Genomic DNA, 22,232 nt, shown 5'->3' with positions numbered 1-22,232 from the left:
CTCATCAAATGAGATCGGTTACATAAATCATTTTTCTCCACTCGACTCTATCAAAGGTCATTGCGTTAGTAAAATTTAGGAGATTCATATGTCTATTTACTACATTACCCCATATCAATTTAGGTCTACCCTTCTCCTAACATTTTCATTTACCGTTACTGTACTGCCTCTGTTAGTTTTCGTTGTATACGACCAAACCATCTCAATCTATTCTCTCTCAACTTATCTTTTATCGATACTATTCTTATATATTTTTGAATACATTCATTCCTAACTCTATCTTTTCTAATCTTATTATACATCCACCTTAGTATACTCATTTCAGCAACACTCATATTATCTAAATGTTGTTACTTAGTTTCTTAATATTTCGTCCTATACAACATCACTGGTCTAATAGCCATTCTATAAAACTTGTCAGTAATAGCACTTACACCCTCACTACCGGCAATTGTGTGATGTGCAACTGCGATGCTTCAAACAATTGGACGTAAGTGTCCCATTACCGATAATTTTAAGTGCACAAAATTTGATCATAGATCTAGGCACAACTGTGATCGAATTTTGTGCGCACGCAGAAGAACTAATCTCATTACTTGTAAATTTTCGTCTTTGTTAACTTGTCATTTCTTCCAAAATATGATAATACGTCATTTTTTTCTTGCTCATGTCATGTCCTCAGATTACAATGTAAGTCGTCCCAACTTAATTCATCCATCTGGACAACTTGCCCTTCTATGCAATGCCAAGGTGAAGAAAATTCACACCTGGGAAACACCACATCTTCGGGTTGTAATCGCATGACTTGTGCCTATGCCGGTTACACTAACCAAACCATCCTAACAATCCTTGCCCAAGACTTCACTTGTCCAGGTAACTCTGCTATGCCTCATGTGAGGTGATGTACCATTCTAATTTAGAAATTATATTCTATAAATGTGGAATTATAATGACTTCTTGTTGTTGTTGCTGCTGAACAGTTTCAAATAATAACAATGCTTCAAGTTCAATTTGCAAGGGTGGAGTTGGAGCTTCATTCTCATCCTTGTCCAATTGGTGTTGCTCTGTCATCATTTTATTCATTGAAAACCAAATTACTGTTTTTCCTTCCCCTTAAATGTCTCTTTTTGGCCATCCTCCCCACACCCAATGGTGACAGACACTACAATAAAATTGACTTTTTATGGCACCACATCAACGACATACAATGAATGCAAGCCGTAATTTCTCACTTTTATGACTTATTTTTTTTTGCATGTCGTAAATAATATACTAACCACGGCACGTCTATTGTGCATGCCGTTAATGGTAAAAATGATAATTTTTTTACGACTTATAATATTAATTATAAATAATAAAACTTTCTATGATATGCATATGACATGCCGTTAATACATCAATTATATACGACATGCGTATGCCGGTCGGTAAAAATAAATCAGCTTTTACGGCTTACCATATGTGTCGTGAATAGTATGCCCAAAAAATTTGAGGCGCCAAAGCCCAATATTGTGGTGCCACTTATCCAAAAATAAAAAAAAAAAAATAAACGCTTGGTCAGATACAGGTGAAGGGGAAGGGTTCTTCAAGCACTTGCGCTATGTTTGGGAACCTAGGAAGGAAAAGAAAAGAAATGGTTACTTAAGTAATAAAAGAAAAGAAAAGAAAAGAAAAGAAAAGAAATTATTGTAATTTCTCTCCTTCTTGTTTGGATAAGTAAAAAATAAAAGAAAAGAAATGATTGTGATTTCTCTCCTTCTTATTTGGTTAGATTTCATAAGAGGAAAGAAAAGAAACTGTTTTATGTTATATTATTAAAATAACCTTTTTATGTTTGTGCTGGATATGAAAAGCCTTGTGGATATGGGTGTCAATTATTTTGTTTCTTTTATTTTTACAGGGGTAAAATTGGTATTATGAAATAATAAATATTTGTGAGTTTCTTTTCTTTCCCAATCTCTCTACTTTTACGCTATGTTTGGTAACTTAGGAGAGAAAAGAAAAGAAATGATTACTTAAGTAATAAGAGAAAAGAAAAGAAAAGAAATGATTGTAATTTCTCTCCTTTTTGTTTGGATAAGTAAGAAATAAAAGAAAAGAAATGATTGTGATTTCTCTCCTTCTTATTTGGTTAGATTTCATTAAGAGAAAAGAAAAGAAATTATTTTATGTTATATTACCAAAATAACCTTTTTATATTTTCAATCATTTTATTTCTTTTATTTTTATAGGGGTAAAATTGGTATTATAAAAATATAAACATTTGTGGATTTCTTTTCTCTCCCAATCTCTCCACTTTTGGGAAGATTGAAAATAAGGGTTATGAGAGAAATGCGTTTCTCTCCATTTCTCTCTATTTCTTCCGATTTCTCTCCACTTAAGATTGTAGGACAATCTTCACTGTATTTAAAAGATTTAATTCTATTGTGTACACAACAACAAATAGAATTTAAAGAAATAAAGAAAAGGAGAGAATTTGTTTGATTACAAAAATCAAACTCGAAATAAAAATAAATAAATAAAAACAGATTTTATTTTGTTACAAAAACAAAATTAAAATCTGATTTAAATAAATAAAAACAACACTGAAAATAAATTAAATAACTTACTTGATTTAATTTCTTTGAATTATTTTCTGATCAAGTCCAGTGTTTGACACTGTGTCCTTAAGACAGATTCGTCCTCTCCACGGTGCTTTCAGAATTTGGACGTCTATCTCCCAGGATGAAATGATCTACCACAAACAATAGCAGCACTACAAATTGTTTGCCTTACGAACACACTAAGTGTTTACACTCTTTCTTTCGGAAATAAAATGCAGCAAGATGAAGAATATAATTTGCAGAGGATGGAGTACGAAAAATCTAAGTAAAATCCAAATGGGAGGCTAGTCTATTTATAGATGTTAAGGTGGCTTTTCGTTTTGAATTGAACAGGTATGAAACCTGTTAGATTCAAATTTAAACAGATTTGAATATGTTTATTCAAACAGATAGAAACGGGAAGGGCCCTGTTTGGATGAACAATAAATCCAAAACTGTTTAATTCTGTTTGAAAACGGGAAGGGCTCTGTTTGGATGAGCACTAAATCCAAAACAGTTTAATTCTGTTTGAAGACGGGAAGGGCCCTGTTTGGATAAACAATAAATCCAAACCAGTTTATTGAATTCTGAATTTTATTTTAATAAAAAATAAAATAAAATTCAAATGTTTTTGGCCCAAAAAGATTAGAAGCCCACACACCACGCACCCGCGCCCAAGCCCAGCCCGCCCGCCCGGACGGCGGCGCGCGTATGTGGTGATTTTTGGGTCCAATGGGTCTAGCCCATTTTGCTCATAACCTCTCCCTCTAAAACACTTGGGTACCCCTTGGGGCACACCCCAAGTATCTCACCCTAAGCCTTATAAACCCTTTCAAAACCTCCCACCAAAACAATGTGGGACAAGCCAATTTACAACCTTAAGGAATTTCCACCAAAACTCCATTTCCATGGAGCACACTTTGGCTTCAATTTCCCATTCACTCGGTAATGGTTTTGAGCAACCAAATATACCACGTGAATCACAACGCGGCATAGAACGCGTTACCACTTTGACCCGAGTAAAACGACACTCGGGGCCCACCTAAAAAATAGACCCAAACTTAAGAAAAAATTAACCATTTCCAACAAAGATAACCAAACAAGGAAGAGAAATACATTTCTCTCTATTTCTTTTTCTTTTCTCTCCAAATCACTCCATTCAAACACAGTGTTAAGGTGATTAAAAATAAAAATTATATCCATTTCTCCCTATTGCTTCTCATTTCTCACTAATTAAGATAACTAAACAAGAAAAACAAATACATTTCTTTCTATTTACTTTCTTTTCTCTCCAAATCACTCAATCCAAACGCAGTGTTTATGAAAACTGAAAAAACGCAGAGTTTCTAGGAAGAGAGGGAGAAGAAAGACGTATACAGGTGAAGGGGAAAGGGTTCTTTAAACACTTGGTCTTCAATCAATTGAATCGGTGGAGATCGAGACGCATGGCAGTCGGTTGATGCAGTCCGCTTTTTTCCTCAACAAAGCAATCACGCTTTCCATTGAATCAATTTGTAATCTGCTTCCACTTGGACTTGGCTTCAATTTCTGATTCCATCCGTTCAATTGAATCAATTTGTAAGGCACTCTCTCTTCCTTCTTCCTAAAACCCTTGTTTCGTCTCTCTCTCGGTATATATATATATATATTAATATCCCCCTCCTCCCTTCTCTTCTCTGTTTTTCTCTTCTCTTCTCTCTATACATACATACATACATACACCTTCTATATCTATCTACATTTTTGGGGTTTTTGTTCTCTGCCTTTTTCACTTTTTTTTTTTTGGTTTTGATTTTGATTTTGATTTTGATTTTTTTGTGGATTGTTGTTTTTGCTCTTGGTGCCCTTGTTCATGGAAATTTGGTTTTTTTTTTTTTTGTTAAATTTTTTTTATTGTTGTCTGTCACATAGGACTATTTTGTAGTTGTATTGTCTTTTCTTAACATAAATTTCTGTTTTATGCTTCCTCAATCTTCGTTTGGTTAAGTGAAATTGGGTTCTCAAAATATTATCATATTAGGACTTGTCTTTGTTCATGGAAACTTGATTTTATTCTTTCATAGGACAAGTTCTTTTTTTATGTGTTTTCTTGTTTTTCACTTCTATTGTCTTTCCTTGGCAAAATTTCTGTTTATGCTTACTCGATCTTCGTTTGGTTAGGTGGATGAGGTAGATTTTCGAAATGCACTCAGGGTGTTTGAAGGAAAGACTGATTCGAAGTTGGGTTCTCAAAATATTGTCATATTAGGATTTTTCATTTATTGTTAATGGAATGTATGAAATTGATTCAATATGAGTAGTGTAACTCTTGTTAACAAGGGTTGCCAATGTGAGAGAATATTCACATGGGTGTTCGAGTTTAAGGGGAAAAATAGAATAAAATGGGGGATAAATATTTTTTAATGTGTGTTTTATGAACCTGACTGATATGCCAAAAGACCTAGATGCAACTCTTGAGATCAAGTCTTGTAATTCTTTCAACTGTAACATACCATCACACTTCTACAATTGTTGTAGCTCTCACCTTAGGTAGCTTTCACCTGGGCGAAACGAAGCATATTTTTACTTTTGGATTTTACCATAATTTGTTGGAAGCTGAGTTTTTCTATTGTAGTTTATGTCTAACAGCAAACCCATGTGATGCATGAGTTGAATTGTGAAAATGAAATTATTTCTTGAAAAAATTAAACACTATTATGCATATGACGGGAAGAAATTAGTTTTAGTAGAGTGCAAAATTTGGAATTATAAATTAATGAACAATTAGAACATTTTTTGTGTTATTTATTGCTAGCATATGGATTTTCAATTTCTCATGTTTTAAAGATAGGAAAGGAGGATAACATGCTTTCTTCTTTACATCATTTTCTTGCTAAACATCTTTCTGATTGGAAAATCTAAATTCTTCAGTTTTTGTAACATACTTTCTTCTTTACATCATTTTCTTTCTAAACATCTTTCTAATGGGGGAATCTAAATTCTTCAATTTTGTGTGTGTGTGTGTGTGTGTGTGTGTGTGAGAGAGAGAGAGAGAGAGAGAGAGAGAGAGAGAGAGAGAAAATATCTCATGTTTGAAAGAGAGGAAAGGAGGATAACATACTTTATTCTTTACGTCATTTTCTTGCTAAACATCTTTCTGATTGGGAAATCTAAATTCTTCAGTTTTTGTGGCCCGTGCTCTTATTATTCCTTCACAAACTATGATTGATCCAAAGGAAGTGAAGAATTGCGCTTGCTTTGTCACAGCATTGTGTTCCGCCCTATTGTTATTTTTTGGTACAAATATTGGTCTTATAGTTTAGGTTTACTACCTCGAGACAATCAGGTATTTTCAACATGGGCAAAGCATCAAGGGATAAGAGGGTGAGTTTGTTTGTTTATGTTTGAATTTCTTTTTTACCATTTCTGGGGCTGTCTGATGTTCGACTTCTAATAATGGGTGGATTTGCTCACAGGATATCTACTACCGAAAAGCAAAAGAAGAGGGTTGGCGTGCTCGAAGTGCCTTCAAGCTCCTTCAAATTGATGAAGAATTCAACATATTTGAAGGTAGTACACTAATCTTACTAAGGTTGATTTATTTCCATCCTTAATATGGCGGGGTATTAAATTATTAGGGACTGGGCTCTTTTTATTAGCTGGATCAAACATTGTCCATTCTTTTTTTTCTCCAATTGTTTTACATTATGAAGGAATTCCCTGGTGCAGTTTTACTACAAACGGGGACTGATTATGCTTTATTAAGTTAAAAGTAGTTTCTCAAAATGATAAATAATGTCTTCCTTTTCTTCTAAGAGAATATTTTATTAAGGATAACAGCAAAATATTTTCACTTAGTGCAAAATGTAGACTTTAATTTTGTATTTTTCATCAATAGGAAACCATGGAAACTTATTTTCTAATATTTTTTTTTTTTCTGTTATCTATTCATCTGTGGTTCCATTTTCTTGGTTATGATTCCATAAACCTTCTCACCTCTTGCTGTTTGGTTGATACAAATATTATTTGCAGGAGTGAAGCATGTGGTGGATCTATGTGCAGCGCCTGGTAGCTGGAGTCAGGTAACTGTCATTTCAAGTTTTACTGTGGAGGAACTTTTGACCCTTTTTTGTTTTAAATGATATGTCCAATGGTGACGGAGAAATATAGATCGCTTCTTTATTATATTTGATTTGCTATCAACTAGTTTGAGTAGATCAAGATTTCATGCTGAAATGTCATAGCTCTAACATGGTTTGATGCTTTGTTTTGTTTCTATACTATTTTACCTGCATGACATGGCAGAAATGGGATACGTGCTTGAGCCTGTTCCAAATTCACTGGAAATAGTATACAGATTTAATAATTTCAGTCTTTGACAATCTTCAGTAGACAATTTTGTTCAACTTTTGTAAACTTATTGTGTTGAAGACTGGACAGTAATGATGAAAATGCCAATGGTCTATGTTCCCCCGCCTGCCAATAAATCAACAAAAAACTGAAAAACAATGGCTGAAGAGGACAACATATTTACCTTGTGTTCTTTCTGTTTGAGGTAGATATATACATAGCATTTTTGTGCAATCTCTGATACTTCAGTTCTAAAATGTACATTAATGTTGATGTACATTTTAGAATTATTGTTGGCACCACTGTTGATAAGGTCAACTTAAGGTTAGTAAGTGTATTTGAGCAAATGGGTGGGTCCCTAAGTTTTAAGTTCGGTTCTTAGTAGAGATTTTGAAACTTTTCTTCTAATACACAGAATCTATGAAAGAATTGTCATAGGCTTATAACAGTTAGATGGGAGCAGCCTTAGGGTGTTTTTTCAGAAGCTTTTGGATTTGCTTAATTCATTAACATAATGGAAAATAAATTCAAGGAAAATAAGGGGTGACATTAATATTATTGGCAAGGTTTTAGGCTGGCCTTCAATTTTTTATGTTCTTTTTGAAAACCATATGTAGCTGACTTGAATAACTTTATGATTAAAAAATATCTAAGTTTGTTGAATACGTTCTTCCTTTGTTTTCCTACAAGAAACTTCGGTGTGGTTGGAGATAGAAGTGCTTTTTCATTCTACATTTCCTTGTCTTAGCAAGAAGATGAACCTGTAAGGGACAGTTTTTATTTTTATTTTTTATATAAATCTTAAGCAAGCCTTCTTCAAAGGAGGTCTATCATTGCTAATGAAGTTACTATATTGTGCCATTCTCTTTAAATATTTGTAGTTTTTTGGGGCATAGATGTTTAATTATCATTAAGGGAAAGAAAATATACATACTTTTTATATCACTAAAATTGTGAGATCGGTTGCAATCGTTAATTGTACATTTTTGAATGTCCACTTAAATTGGTCAATCTAAACTGATAATCCAAGTGAGTGGTATTCGCAATCAATTTGTTGACTTGTTCCATCTCACATACCATTTACTTAAAGCTGCCACTTGTAGAAATTAATTATTTAGGTATAAATACGCGAAAACAAATATACAAGTTAACATAAGCATTGCATATACTCTTTTTCTTAGTCCTTTGTCAAGTAAATTTGAGTTGTTACTTGTAAGGGTTTAAGTGATGGTTGAAATTACACTATTGTTTCAAAGTCATGATTGAGCATCAAAATATCAGAATAAAGTGCACCAGTGTTTAAATAAAGTTACTGAGGAATTGCTGTATCGAATGGCATTTCAAAACTCATAATAGGTTCTAATGGTAGAAAGGGGGCATGTTTTGGTGGAGGCCTTATGTTTATTGCAAACCTTGTTGATTTTGTTGTGGAGCAGACTGCCTCTAAATCATTCATAATTTGATGTTTTATAATGAAATCCTCTCCCTTTTTTGCCCCGTGAGCAATTTTTCTGGTCTTTTTTTTTTTTTTTTTTGGTTCTATTCTGTTTTTTTCCTCAGATTTTCCTTCTCTTCTGACTTTTTTATCAATGGCACAGATTGAAAAGCCTTTACAAAGACATGGTGGGAGGCTTGAACACAATGAGACATATTGTGGTTCATGCTATGGTGCGGAAGTGGTATGTTTTTCTATGGCCTTGTGTGTCATTGCTAAGTTGAACATTTAATTCTGAAGCTTATACAAGAAATTTTCATAAGAGTCATGGATTATTGAGCTGGACATATTCAGTTCGTTTCTGTGTCTATTTAATTTGGAAGAAACATCTTCTTACTTTGGAGCAATTTTGAATAATTCTTAAGAAACACAGATATATATAAACAGGATACAGATACAACACGATATAGGCATGTCAAATGTAGGACACAGGCTTTGGTACAACTAAATATATATTTACAACAATATGGCTTGGAAAATTTCCATAATTTTAACATTTACCTCCTTGGTTCAAGTTATGACAAAAGTCTTGGGTTTATTATATAGCCAGGTAAATTGCTCTTGCTAGTTTAGTTATTAAGCATTACCGTTAAATTTATTATTTATTTTTGTACACTGGTTTTGACATTCATTATATTATGTTGTGCAAACTCAACCCATACAGTGAAAGAAGTTTCTGTTTCTGTTGCTTATCGATTTTCCCCAATTCTTGCTATTTTGCAGTCAGATGATGATTGTTGTAACTCTTGCGATGAAATTCGTGAATTATATAGAAAGAAAGGTGATAAGTGATCTCTGTATGACATGAGAACTGCAATATGGTGATAAGTGAAATCAAAATGACAAAATCAAAATATGATTTTATCTCCGAAATTTTGAAATATCTTTCACCCTCTTTCTTCCCTATCTAGGAACTTTCTTTGTCTCTCTAGATGGATTAAAGGCTCTTAATGACCATTACCAACATATTTGGTTCAACCTCCATTTTAATTTTTTCTACCAAAATTTGAGTGTGTAATGAAGGCCAAATTAGCTTCTATAATATTATTTATTGGCTTCTCAAAATGGAATTTCCTTTTCTACTTCTCATTCCATGATTTTGTTTATTACTTTTGATAAGAATGAGAATGTTTGGTTAAAAGTTGGTCTAAGAAGGTGGTGCACGTGTACAGTGAGTTTTGTCTTCTTACTAGTGTGTAGCTCTTCCTGAAGGTCACATTTTTGTAGTTTCTCAAATGGACAAGTATATGTTAGTAATGGTTCATGTTATTTAGATGTTGCTCAATGTGACCTTGGATACATGAAGTACCCCTGCCAATTCATTTGGAAAATCACAAGTTTATGCTCTATGTATTTTTTTGTTGTAAAATATTACAGCTTTTATAGCTACTATAACTTTCAATGTGATCTGATGATGTTAATGTGTAGGAACCAATTCCTGTCACTCAACTTGTAAGGAAAACTGCTTCTGTTATGTAGGAGTTTACATAGTCAGGGTAAGTGTTTTCTATCAGTTTACATCTCATATTGTTTATCTTCTTGGCTAGAAATCTTGACTATTGTCAACTTAAATTTCTCAGAATTGTAACATGTGAGGTGCATTTGCCTAACAGATGGTTCAGATGATGAGTATGAGCCCAATAGTAGCAGTGACGATGATGATAGTGATGGCTAGTTTTTGAGAACTTCGATGAATAGATTTCTATAATCTTTAAATAGTTTTGGATTCTGTTTACAAACTTGTATATGATACAATTTTGGATGGTTTTTAACTTTTTTGTTGAATTTAGAACTAAGGGTAGTCTTTTTGTGTTGTTTTGAACTTACGGTTAATTTTTGAATGTTCGGAATGTATTGACAATTTTTGAATGTTTATAATTTATAGATGTAGTTTATTTTTTATGCTTGAAACAATATTTTGATAGTTGATTGATATTTTGTGAAGCTTGTTTGTAATGTTTGTTAGATTATACAAAACAAATTAAAATAGAACCTACTGAATTAAAAATAAATAAATAATGCACATTCTACGACAAGCAAATTAGGTCATTATATGAAATAGTCCACGACATTCCATGTACGTTGTGATATGTTCTACTTATTTACGACAGGCATAATAAGTCGTTGTATTATATATTTTACAATGCGCAATTAGCATTGTTATTTGTCTAATCAATTTACGGCCTGCAAAAGTAGACATAGAAAAAGTAACGACGACGCACAAAATCTGTCGTTAAATAGTTTTTAACGACGTACTATAGCATGTCGTAGAAAAAGTAACGATGACGTACAAAATCTGCCGTTAAATAGTTGTTAGCGGTGTACGAAACATGCTGAAAGTAAATGACTTTTCATGACTGGTCATAATATGACGCGCGCTTGCACTTCGTAGAAGGATTTTTACGACGTGCATTGTGCGTCGTAAAAATCTTTTTTTGTTGTAGTGAGACATTGTAATGTATGAATAAATTTGTTAAATGTAAGACCTTTTGATTTGTAATTGAAGATTGTAGGATGGTATATAATGAAAAATAAAAGTAATTGCAAAGGATAAGTGATATTTTTGTGTGGGGTATATAAGCCCACGTAAATTATATTGTAATGCATTATAAAAACCCTTGAGCTAAGCTTGTAGTGTATATAAGCCCGCTTAAATATATTGGATCATTGACACATATGATAAGGTGAGTAGGGATTTTTCACTTGCTCGTAAAAGGTAGAGTAATAAATTTATACGAACTTTATAGGTGTGGTTTGGCAACTTTTATAATTTATAATTTATTCTTTTACAAAAAAATAGTAAATATGTTTATATATTTTTTTTAGTAAAAATGAAAATGAAAAACGTGTTTGATATGTATTATAAATTTTTTTTCCTTAAAATAAGTGAGAAGTGGTGGTCTGAGATGGTTGTTGGTGAAGATGGCGGACAAAGATAATTGTCGATAATCAAGGATGATGTCTAAATGTGATTTCCAACTGTTGAAGGTTGTGGTTTATGGAAAGAGGTGGTTACTAGCAGTAAAAGTGATTTTCTTAAGTGAGTGCCGATGATAGTAGCGAGAGGGGGATAATTATTTAGTAATTTCGAAATATGGATACGTAGTATTTCATAATATTATGATTGGTGGAGAATGTGGGTAGGTGAAAAATTGTGTTGGGTGATTGAGGAATGTGAGGGATATATTGAATGATGATTGATTAAGGAGTACAGACACGTGATACTCCGAAAATATTGAATAATTTTTTAAAGAGCGGTAGAGCACCGGATGCGTTGTCTCATAATGGTGATTACATGTTGATTTATAATTTTTTTTCAAAATTTCAATAGAGTTGATCATTATAAACATGATAGTGAAGAAATGTACTGTGAGAATAGGATTTTTTTTTTATTTATAATAATTTGTTGGAGTGGGCGGGGAGATACATTGTTGACTAACAAAGCACACCATTAAAGTTACTTATTAAATCCACTTTTAATTAATTATTTTCAATCTAAGTAGTTTTGAATTTATTTGTCAAATCTACATTGTTTATTGAAGTCGTTCTTTCACTTTTAAAAACATGAACTTCATGAAATAATGTAATTAAAAAAATAAGTTTAAAACTGATGATACTGTGTGTCTCCGACGGAATGGGTCGGTTTGATCCAAGCTTTCCAAACTGATACCCGAGATACCAAACCCTCGGGGAGACATGCACAAAAGTTCAATGGGGAACGGGGAGTCCCCCTGCGAACCCTCCGACGAGCAAGTTAGAAAGAGAGAGATGGAATGTGGAGATAGATTAGTGATAGAGAAGCTTAACCTTTTGCCTTGTCTTCGAAACCCGCTTATATCCTCTACTAATCATTTCCTTGTCCCTTCCGACCTGTCACGTTGGCCGAAAGTCTATGTTCTAACTTGGCTTATTCATGGTGAGGCCGTTCTGTTCCGACGGGGAGGAGTTATCGCAATAAATGTTGCAGGGAACCTCATTAATGGCTGATGTGTGGTGTAATAACTTTGCAGGATCTTTGTCTGGCAATGTGGCTGGTTCTACTCTTGACAGCTGTCTGGATGTCATTGGTTTTTAATGTCACGTTGAGCTCTAGCACTGTTGGACTTTGGTGTTTGAATTATATATTAGGTTTCAAGTGATGGGCCAAACGCTCCCACCTATGTCAAAAATTATTCAAATATAATAAATAAATTTTAAATGAATATAAATTTGATTAACAAAAACTCCACAAGAAAGTACTTGCATTTAGAAAATAGATTTTAAATGAACATTGATTTGATAATTTTTATTTTTAGTTTTATTTTTATTTATTGGTAAGGGGGCAATTAAATAGAAATTTTTGATAAAAAAATCTTCATCATCATCAAGGGTGGACTCCACAATCAGGCAAAGTAAGATACCATTGTCATAACTGTACCAATTATCTATGAGTCTAGGCACAAAAATTATTTACGGTATATATATTTGTGACAGTCACGTTACAGTCATAAATTATCATTGTCATGACTCACGTACGGGAGTACTGTAAATTATTTATTTATTTATTTTTTTTTTAACTCAGCAGGCACTGTACTAAACTTCTTGTCTATAACAAAAGCACACCATCTTTTAGATTTTTGGTTAAGAAAAAGTATAAAAAGATAAAATTGGTTATCTAAGTTATTAAAATAAAATATCACATTTAAATCATAATTATTATATTTTTTCTTATATAAAAGTCAAAAAGTCAAATTAAACAAGGTTAAAAAAGTCACAATACAAAAAAGCCAACTACAAAACTGAAAGATGAACAATCAATGACTAAGTGATCGGTGATCCCGCGAGGATATTTATCACGCAAAATGGAATTGATAATCCGGAGACAAAACATGGTGTGAATGTATGTTGATTTTCAATGCAATTCAGTAAACCCAATATGTCAACTATTTATAAGTATCTTGGCCACCATTACTAAGAGTTACCACTTGTTTGGCAATGATCACAATGCTTCAAATATGATGTGAAGCATTGTGTCTTTTAGTGTTCAAATTCAAACACACTATTTTTGTTCCCAGATCATTCAATTACCTTGCGGGAAGGTTTCCAGATCACCTATATCAAGATTTGATTCAGTATGGAGAGGCACATCACATTATGGTGTGGTCACACTTAATCTAATACAAAAGTCAATGACAAACGAAGACTAAGATGCAACTATGGAAAGCAAATAAATATTTGAGGTTAGGGATCAAACCCGGCTAGAGACAAATTTTGATTATCTCCTTATAAAGGATTGTATTGAATTGTATTTTTTGTTCGGGGTTTGTTATATGAATACATTTTTTTTAATCTTTTTTGAGTCATATCACTTTTTTATTTTTTTACATATCTTTTTATAAAAAGTTAAAAAGCGTACTTATTTAGATCATTTCTTTTTAGGGACACTTTTTCATAAATCCATTTTCACCTACTTATATTCCATTTAGTCCACATTATTTTCTTATATTTCAATAAGTTCTTTGAGTAACATAGTTACTAAAATACCCTAATAATATTCACATTTACAGTGCGAATGTTTCGTGATGTGAATGTTCACATTGTCAATATGAATGTTAATACATCAATGTGAATATTAATACATCAATGTGAATGTTTACACTATCAATGTGAACATTCACACGTTAATGTGAATATTCACATTATAAAATATGAATGTCCACATCACCAAATTGCTAACTGTTTAAAAAATATTTGTAAGGGTTAGTTCATAAAATATCTTAAAGATGAGAATTATAATTTGGTAGATCAAATGTTCAAATAATAGGATTTATTGAAATACAAGAATATCTTATGAACTAATTGGGATACAAATATTTGAAAAAGAATTTTCTAATAAAGTTCCCTTCTTTTTACTAAACCTTTTAATTTTAAATTATTTTTATAAAACTCATCTAGTTCATACATGGTTCAAGAATTCAACTTATAAACTTTAGTCAAAAGAATTATTAATTGTACCAAGATATATAATTTAATAATACTACAAACAAAATGATAATAGTTGGACTAAAGTGGCGTAGACTTGTCCAAAATATAAAATGTTTATTTATTAGTTTTTAGATGAATTATACTGGTTAAAATTCAATAGTCTTCAAAATTTAAGATATTTAATATATTTCTTAGAAGACCATCCTTTTATAAGATTAATATATCACCAATAATTCAAGCATTATGATGATGTGAAGTTTGAATTTTAAAATATTCTACACTTAAGTGGTAGCTTCTTTTGTCGATTAAAGAAAATAAAGTTGATTCTACGATGAAGACAAAATTAAAATTTTATGTTGCGTTAACTAATAAATTTTTAATAGTTAATAAAAATTCAAACATAGTGAAATAACTATTTTGCCATCATATCTATTAATTTTTTAAAAACAAATAAATCACAAAAGTTGAAACTGATAAGGATGATTAAGCTTGCCATTTAAAAAACGGGGTTGGTATGGGTCTAAGCTCTTCCAATTTCATCATGTTCATTGCGTGGATCATCCACAGATTTTCTGAATTAACATCCATAGGTTTTCTTCAAGAATTCAGGTGATGCTTTAAAAAATTAATATCGATTTCTTGATTTTATTTGTTTTGAATTTCAGAGCTAAGATCACGCTCATGAACCGAAGTGTCAGTGGTCTACATTGACCCGTAATTAAAATAAACAAAAAAGATATTAAAAAAGAAGAAGAAAGTAATCAATGTTGATGTCATTAGCATGACCCTTGAATTATTGGTGTGCCTATTTATTTAGAAGTAAGGTGTCTAACTCAATATGGTGTGAAAGTAGTGTTTTATTCGCAATGAAAATATAAGAAAGGGAAAAGATTTTTTTTGGCTCGCAAGTGCTCATAAAATCTATTACTAGTCTAATTTAATGATCTAAAGTGCTTATTTTATTTGTAATTCATTTATAAAAAAAATCAAATTGATAATGATAATTTTAGCTATCACATTTATCTGGAAAAAAAAAATAATATCTATGTAGTTATAAATATTGAATCAATTTATTTTCTTTTATAAATAATATACTCATAAAATTAAATATAAATAGCTCAAATCTTAAAATGAGATATGTACTAATAAATTTCACACATCCCAACAATACTATGAACTAGACAATTCTCTTCTCACATACTATGCAAATGTGTATTGACTAAAAAAAGTTGGGATATGGAATAGAATGGTTCCATACTTAGGTTGGAAATTTATTAGCATTATTATAGTATGATTTTGATGCTACATAGGGCTTTGTCAAATTGAGTGGGCACTAATTTATAAATATTTGAAATTAGCTCATTATTTCAATTATACTAAAACAATGACAGGGGTTGACGTGTCAAAATATCTATGTAGTTATAAATATTAAATCAATTTATTTTCTTTTATAAATAATATACTCATAAATATAAATAGCTTAAATCGTTAAAACAAGACATGCACTAATAAATTTCACGGACCCCAACAATATTATGAACTAGACAATCCTCTTTTCACATACTATATGCAATTGAGTATTGACTAAAAAAAGTTGGGGTATGGGATAGAATTAGGGGTGTGCACCAAACCAATCAGTCTGATCAAACTGATCGACCCGAACTGAATTGCAGTGTAATGGTCGGTTTCAATTGAAAGTTCGATCGGCGGCGATTGTAAAATTGTCTAAAAAATTTCAGATCAGTCGGCAACGGGTATGGTAAAGGAAGGGCCGCTTAAACCAATCCGACCGATGAGATACAAACACGTGCCTCTTCCTATTCTTCACCTCAGATTTTATTGAATATCTTATCACTTTATTGCCAATCAACACTTTACACGTATTCCATTACTTATCTCCAAATTTTATCACTAATTTTCTACCTTTTTCAATTCCATAGCTTCCAACATCCATCATATATCACAATTCTCTCTCTCTCTCTCTCTCTCTCTCTCTCTCTCTTATACAACTTCCAATAACTTCATCACTTATCATCAATTTTCTCTCCTTTTTAATTACACGAACTCTTTCTCTTCTAATAAAAAAAACTCTCTCTCTTCAATAATGTTTCTCTTAATTGCTCTCTTATCTATGATATGTCTCTCTCTTCCCATATCATCCCTTTCGATTTCTCTCTCCAGAAAGGCAAACATTCATCTTTGATCTTCTTTCCTAAAACCTTTTTCTCTTTTAATCTCCCTCTATTGCTAGAAATCAATTGTAGTAGTGCTCATTGATGGTCGTGATGATGCTATTCAACATCGGCAATGGTGATGGTGATGATGATGGTGATGGTAGTACTCAACGAATGTGGCAGTGGTGTATATCGATGATGGTTGTGAACGATGGTGACGGCCTTTGTTTGAGATTTTCATAGCATCGACCAAATCGACCGCCGAACTGAAGGTTTTGCCTCGATCGATTTTGAATGGCTTGTGGGTCGGCATCGAGTGACAATTTTTTCAATCCGATACATTCGGTTCGGTTGCCAGGCTGAGGGTAAATCCGAATCAAATTGACCCATGCATACCCTAAACAGAATGGTTCCATACTTGGGTTGGAAATTTATTAGCATTATTATAGTATGGCTTTAGATGCCACATAGGACTTTGTCAAATTTAGTGGGCACGAATTTATAAATATTTGAATTTTGTTCCCTATTTCAATTATACTAAAACAATGACAAGGATTGACGTGTCAAAATATCTATGTAGTTATAAATATTGAATCAATTTATTTTCTTTTTTAAATAATATATTCATAAAATTAAATATAAATAACTCAAATCGTTAAAATAAGACATGTACTAATAAATTTCACATACTCCAACAATACTATGAAAGACAATCCCCTTCTCACATACTATATGTAATTGAGTATTGACTAAAAAAAGTTGGGGTAGGGAATAGAATTAGGGGTGTGCACTGATCAGTTCGACCAAACCGATCGTCCAAAACTGAACCGAAGTGAAATGGCCGGTTTAAATTGAAAGTTCGGTCAGCAGCGGTTGTAAAATTGTTGAAAAAATTTCAGATCGGTTAGCGACGGGTATGATAAAGAAAGGGCCGCCTACATCGATCTGACCGACGAACACATGTCTTTTTCTGTTCTTCACCCCATATTTTATTGAATATCTTATCACTTTATCGCCAATCAACACTTTACACGTATTCCATTACTTATCTCCAAATTTTATCACTAATTTTCTGTCTCTTTCAATTACATAGCTTCCAACATCCATCATATATCACAATTCTCTCTCTCTGTCTCTCTCTGTCTCTGTCTTTGTTTGTCAGTCTCTCTCTCAATTATACAACTTCCAATAACTTCATCACTCATCATCAATTTTCTTTCTCTTTTAGGGTTTGTTTGGGAAGTGGGTTTGTTTTTTAGCTATTTTAGCCTGGGGCTAAAAAGTCTCATTTGGGAAGGACTTTTTGTGAGAAAAAGAATGAAATGATTATGGGTTGGATGTGATGTTTTGTCTTATTAAATTAAAAAGTCTACTTTATTTTTTTGTGGCTAAACTAGTCCTAACCCTTCTTCCCAAACGAAGCCTTAATTACACAAACTCTTTCTCTTCTAAAAAAAAAAAAACTCTCTCCCTTCAATAATGTTTCTCTTAATTGCTTTTTTATCTATGATATGTCTCTCTCTTCTTATATCACCCCCTTCGATTTCTTTCTTCAAAAAGGAAAACATTCATCTTTGATCTTCCTTCCTGAAACCTTTTTCTCTTTTAATCTGCCTCTATTGCTGGAAATCAATTGTAGCAGTGCTGATTGATGGTGGTGACGATACTATTCAACACCGGCGATGGTAATGGTGATGGTAGTACTCAATGAATGTGGTTGTGGTGTATATTGATGGTGGCTGTGAAAGATGGAGACTGCCTTTGTTTGAGATTTTCATAGCACTGATCGAATCGACTGTCAAACTGAACGTTTTGCCTCAGTCGATTTTGAATGGCTTGTGGGTCGGCATTGAGTGACCATTTCTTCAATCCGATACATTCGGTTCGTTTGCTAGGCTGAGGGTAAATCCCAACCAAATCGACCCGTGCATACCCCTAAATAGCATGGTTCCACATAGGACTTTGTCAAATTTAGTGGGCACTAATTTATAAATATTTGAATTTAGCTCACTATTTCAATTATACTGAAACAATGACCGTGGTTGACGTGTCAAAATATCCTTAATTTAATTTTATACAGAAAGCTGCTATATTCGGGTATTACTGAATAATTATCCCATTACATGAGCATTTTGCATGCTTTCACAATCCTCGTATGTGTTCGGGTTTTTTATTTGTAAAATAATTTGTGAAATGGACAAACAAAGAAAGTGATTTAAAAAAAAAAAATTGATTTGTGTTTTTAAAAATATTTTTTAACCTAAAATATTGAAGATTAAACAAATCAAAATATTATATTAACAAGAGACCTCATTAGCTAAAAACTCTGTAAACTAGTCTACCTCCAAACTATCCCACAACATCAGGGGCGGTGGCCGAACTCTTTTGGGAGTTAAGACAAAATTTTAAATTGGGACATTTTATTTCTTAAATGTTAATAATGATTTTTTGTTTTAATATTGCATTTTGTTTGATTTGAGTTTTTTAAGTTTTTTAATTTTTTTGTGATGCAAAATTACTAATTAATCTTTTGTAAGTTTTTCTAATGTGTCTTTTTTAATTCATAAAATAGGAGACTTTTATAGATTATCTCCACATTCTCCTTCAATTTATTATTATTATATGTGAGATTCCATTATTTTTTACAATATTAAAAACTAACAAAATTGAACTGTGAAATGTGATCGTTTCAGTTTCTCAACAAATAAAATTGAAGGATTGAGTTTGGTGCTAAATTTTTCTTTAACTCCAACAAAACCAAACTAAATTGCTTATACCCCTTATGAAGAGAAGAAGAGAAAAACAAACGCACAAAATAAGTGAAGAAAAATAAATATCATTAAATGATCCTTCAGTATAATTTTATTATTATCATCTCAATTACACACACAAATAAATAAATAAATTATAAGAACCTTTAACGGAAACGGGGTCCAAGACCACTGCCTCAATTGCCTACGGGTAAGGCCGGCCCTGCACAACATTATCCCCTACTGAAACTATTCCTTTCACAATATATTTGACTATATGATCAAAGCATCATAATATTAATTTTTGTTGGATGGTTCATTTGTCCCTAGCTTACAAAGTCGCTAAGTCAAGCTAACAACGTCACCATTATCAGTACAATATATAAGAATCTTAAAAATCAAATTTTTAAATTTTTAAAAGTAAAAATTTTGATACAAAAGACATTTATGAATCAATTTCTATCTTCGTAAAGATAATCGTTAAAACGTCGTCTCGAAAAGTTTAAAATAAGGTTTTTAGCGACAACGTTTTGAAAATATTATTAATAAATAAACTTTTAGGGACAAAATAATTTGGTCTCAAAATAGTTTATTTTTTCGGACAAAAAATTTGGTCCCAAAAGGATAATAATTCATTACTAATGTCTAATTTTCGTTGCTAAAAATATAATGACACTTTTCACAACAAAAATATTTGGTTCCTAAAAAATAATTTTGATCCTATATTTTGGTCTCTAAAACTTTAATTTTTTGTATAGTAATAATTAATCAAAGTTATTCTATCATTTTTTTTTTCCTGTTAACTAACAATTAATCCGTGCTATGTATAAGATGAAATTATATGTTTGAAATTTACACAAATGATATAATTATAACTTTTACATGATCTTGGATAAATTAAATAGCAAATGTAGGTTGCATAAAAATTCTTAAAAGCAAATAAAATGTACTAAAATTTTTAATGCATAAACATAATAAGGGGATATTCTAAGTAAAGATATGACTTTTTTAGGATATACAGTGAAATAATACTTTAAATTTTAATGAAAATATATCTTAAACTTTTAGTTTGAAATTTTTGTACTAAAAAATTTTAGTATTACTAATGGTTTGATTGATTCAACATGTTCAAAGATTAATTATCTTTTTATTGTTTAAGCAAAAATATCTCCATTCAAATTTTTGACAAACATAATTAATGAAATTGTTGATTGACTTATATATATTCATAATTCAATATGGGCAACATGACATTTGGATGGTGTCACAACCCACACCCGGTACTTAAGAGTTAAGTATCGTGATGGTCAGTAATTGAAATTATTTCTGGTCAATTCTTGATCAAGTTAATAAATGCGAGCAGAAATAATATTTAAGTGAGGGTACCAAAATAATCATTAGAACTTCTATTTTCATAACAAAATTTATTGACTAAAAATACCGATATTTACATATAAAAATATCATAAAAGTACTGTGTGTGTCTATTCCGCAGTCCCGCATCTAAAACTTTCCAAAAATTATTTCTGAATTATATTATTTCATAAAAATTAATACCTCATTCTTTCTTTCAACTACCAAAGACCTTTTCGACTTTTAGTAATTTGGTCATCTTTTCATAGTTTCTTTTCCTTTCATTTCATTTTCTTGCAACTCCTCCCTCATCCCTCATTTATATAGAAAGAGAACCGTGGCTACCAAGCCACATAGTTGCCCACGTGTCACATTCTCATTAATACGTCATTAATTTATGCTTATCTCTTACTTTTAGGTTTAATTTCCACATCTAAACTAATTATATATATATATATATAAACTAATTATATATTTTTTTGTTGATAATCTCATTTATAATTAAATAATACGAATATAAAATTTAAAGGATAACTTAAATTTTTAAATTGTTACAATCTTCCTTCCTTTTAAAATTTAGTCCTCAAAATTTATCATGTGTAAGCTATCCGCTGCGCACTCTGATATATAAATTTGATGATTAGTCTGCGAAAAAATTTGATGATTAATTACCTCCAAAAATTACCAAAAATAACTCACTGTTTATTTGTCAAAAACTGTGTTGGGTCAAAATGAGAAATAATGGGTGACTTTAAAATTTTTTTATTAGTTTTGTTTCCCGAAAAAAATAAAATAAAATAAAATGACAATACAATTAAACAAGCAACTAGAAATGAAATGACAGAATTATATGTAGGAGTTGAAGGAATTTGAGATGAACTTCCATTTCTTTTATCTGTGAACTTTTCACTGATGAAAAATAGTTTCAAAATTAGTATCTTTATAATTTGAACCTACTTTTAAAAAGTCGAAATGAATTTTTTTTTTTTTTGAATACTGAACTGGAAATTATATGTATTTAATTATATTATAATTTTGGTGGATGCTTGAGCTCGACATTCTTTGTTTCTTTTCCTTCTTTTACTATAACAAATATAAATTATATCTAACATCCTTCACAAATTAGGCACACAAAAAAATATAAACAAATAAATAAATAAAAATAAAAATTAATATATATATATAAAATCATATAAAATTATAATATAATTAAATCGACGAACAAAATATAATATTTAGGTACCAATTACCCGTTATCCTACTTCTTAAATGTGTGTGTGTCTTATGCTCCAATGATGATTTATTATTTTTTTTATAAATCATTGCTCTAATACCATTTGTCACGACCCGTTCCCCGTATCAAATGGTTAAGTATCATGATGGTCAGTAACTGAAATTACCTCCGGCTAATTCTTGATCAAATTAATAAACGCGAGCGGAAATAATACTTAAGTGAGGGTACCAAAATAATTATTGGAGTTTCTATTTTTATAACAAAATTTATTGACAAAAAAAGTCGATATTTACATATAAAAATATCATAAAAGTACTGTGTGTGTCTATTCCGCAGTCTAGCGTCTAAAACT

The 22,232-nt window shown here is 31.4% G+C and overlaps 1 protein-coding gene across 10 annotated transcripts; it reads left to right on the top strand.

Moving 5' to 3' along the window:
• Window positions 1-3,793: 3,793 nt before the first annotated feature.
• On the top strand, window positions 3,794-10,317 carry LOC114269438 (uncharacterized). 10 transcript variants are annotated; one of them, XM_082912127.1, is made up of 9 exons: window positions 3,814-4,160; window positions 4,743-4,801; window positions 5,745-5,945; window positions 6,038-6,131; window positions 6,594-6,643; window positions 8,510-8,590; window positions 9,130-9,187; window positions 9,835-9,902; window positions 9,987-10,317. In XM_082912127.1, the coding sequence occupies exons 3-9, from the start codon at window positions 5,919-5,921 to the stop codon at window positions 9,999-10,001; spliced, it is 393 nt and encodes a 130-aa protein (XP_082768253.1). In that variant the 5' UTR covers window positions 3,814-4,160; window positions 4,743-4,801; window positions 5,745-5,918; the 3' UTR covers window positions 10,002-10,317. The 10 variants fall into 10 exon arrangements, with proteins under 10 accessions (XP_082768247.1, XP_082768252.1, XP_082768246.1 ...); XM_082912122.1 differs by having other exon boundaries at window positions 3,818-4,160; window positions 10,020-10,317; XM_082912121.1 differs by lacking the exon at window positions 4,743-4,801 and having other exon boundaries at window positions 3,794-4,160; window positions 10,020-10,317.
• Window positions 10,318-22,232: the final 11,915 nt, after the last annotated feature.

Source organism: Camellia sinensis, unplaced genomic scaffold (genome assembly GCF_055761805.1).
Source record: "Camellia sinensis isolate YWXY unplaced genomic scaffold, ASM5576180v1 Unanchor2, whole genome shotgun sequence".
In the NCBI taxonomy this organism is placed as follows: Eukaryota; Viridiplantae; Streptophyta; class Magnoliopsida; order Ericales; family Theaceae; genus Camellia; species Camellia sinensis.
Note: the sequence above shows the minus strand (reverse complement) of the source record. Positions and strands in the feature narration are given on the sequence as shown.

What these genes read in the sequence shown, in the direction of transcription:
- LOC114269438 (XM_082912121.1), top strand. Translation starts at nt 5,919, where the DNA reads ATGGGCAAAGCATCAAGGGATAAGAGG. An exon ending in CGCCTGGTAGCTGGAGTCAG is followed by an intron (nt 6,644 to 8,509) that starts GTAACTGTCATT and finishes TCAATGGCACAG; the next exon opens with ATTGAAAAGCCTTTACAAAG. An exon ending in TAGGAGTTTACATAGTCAGG is followed by an intron (nt 9,903 to 10,019) that starts GTAAGTGTTTTC and finishes TTTGCCTAACAG; the next exon opens with ATGGTTCAGATGATGAGTAT.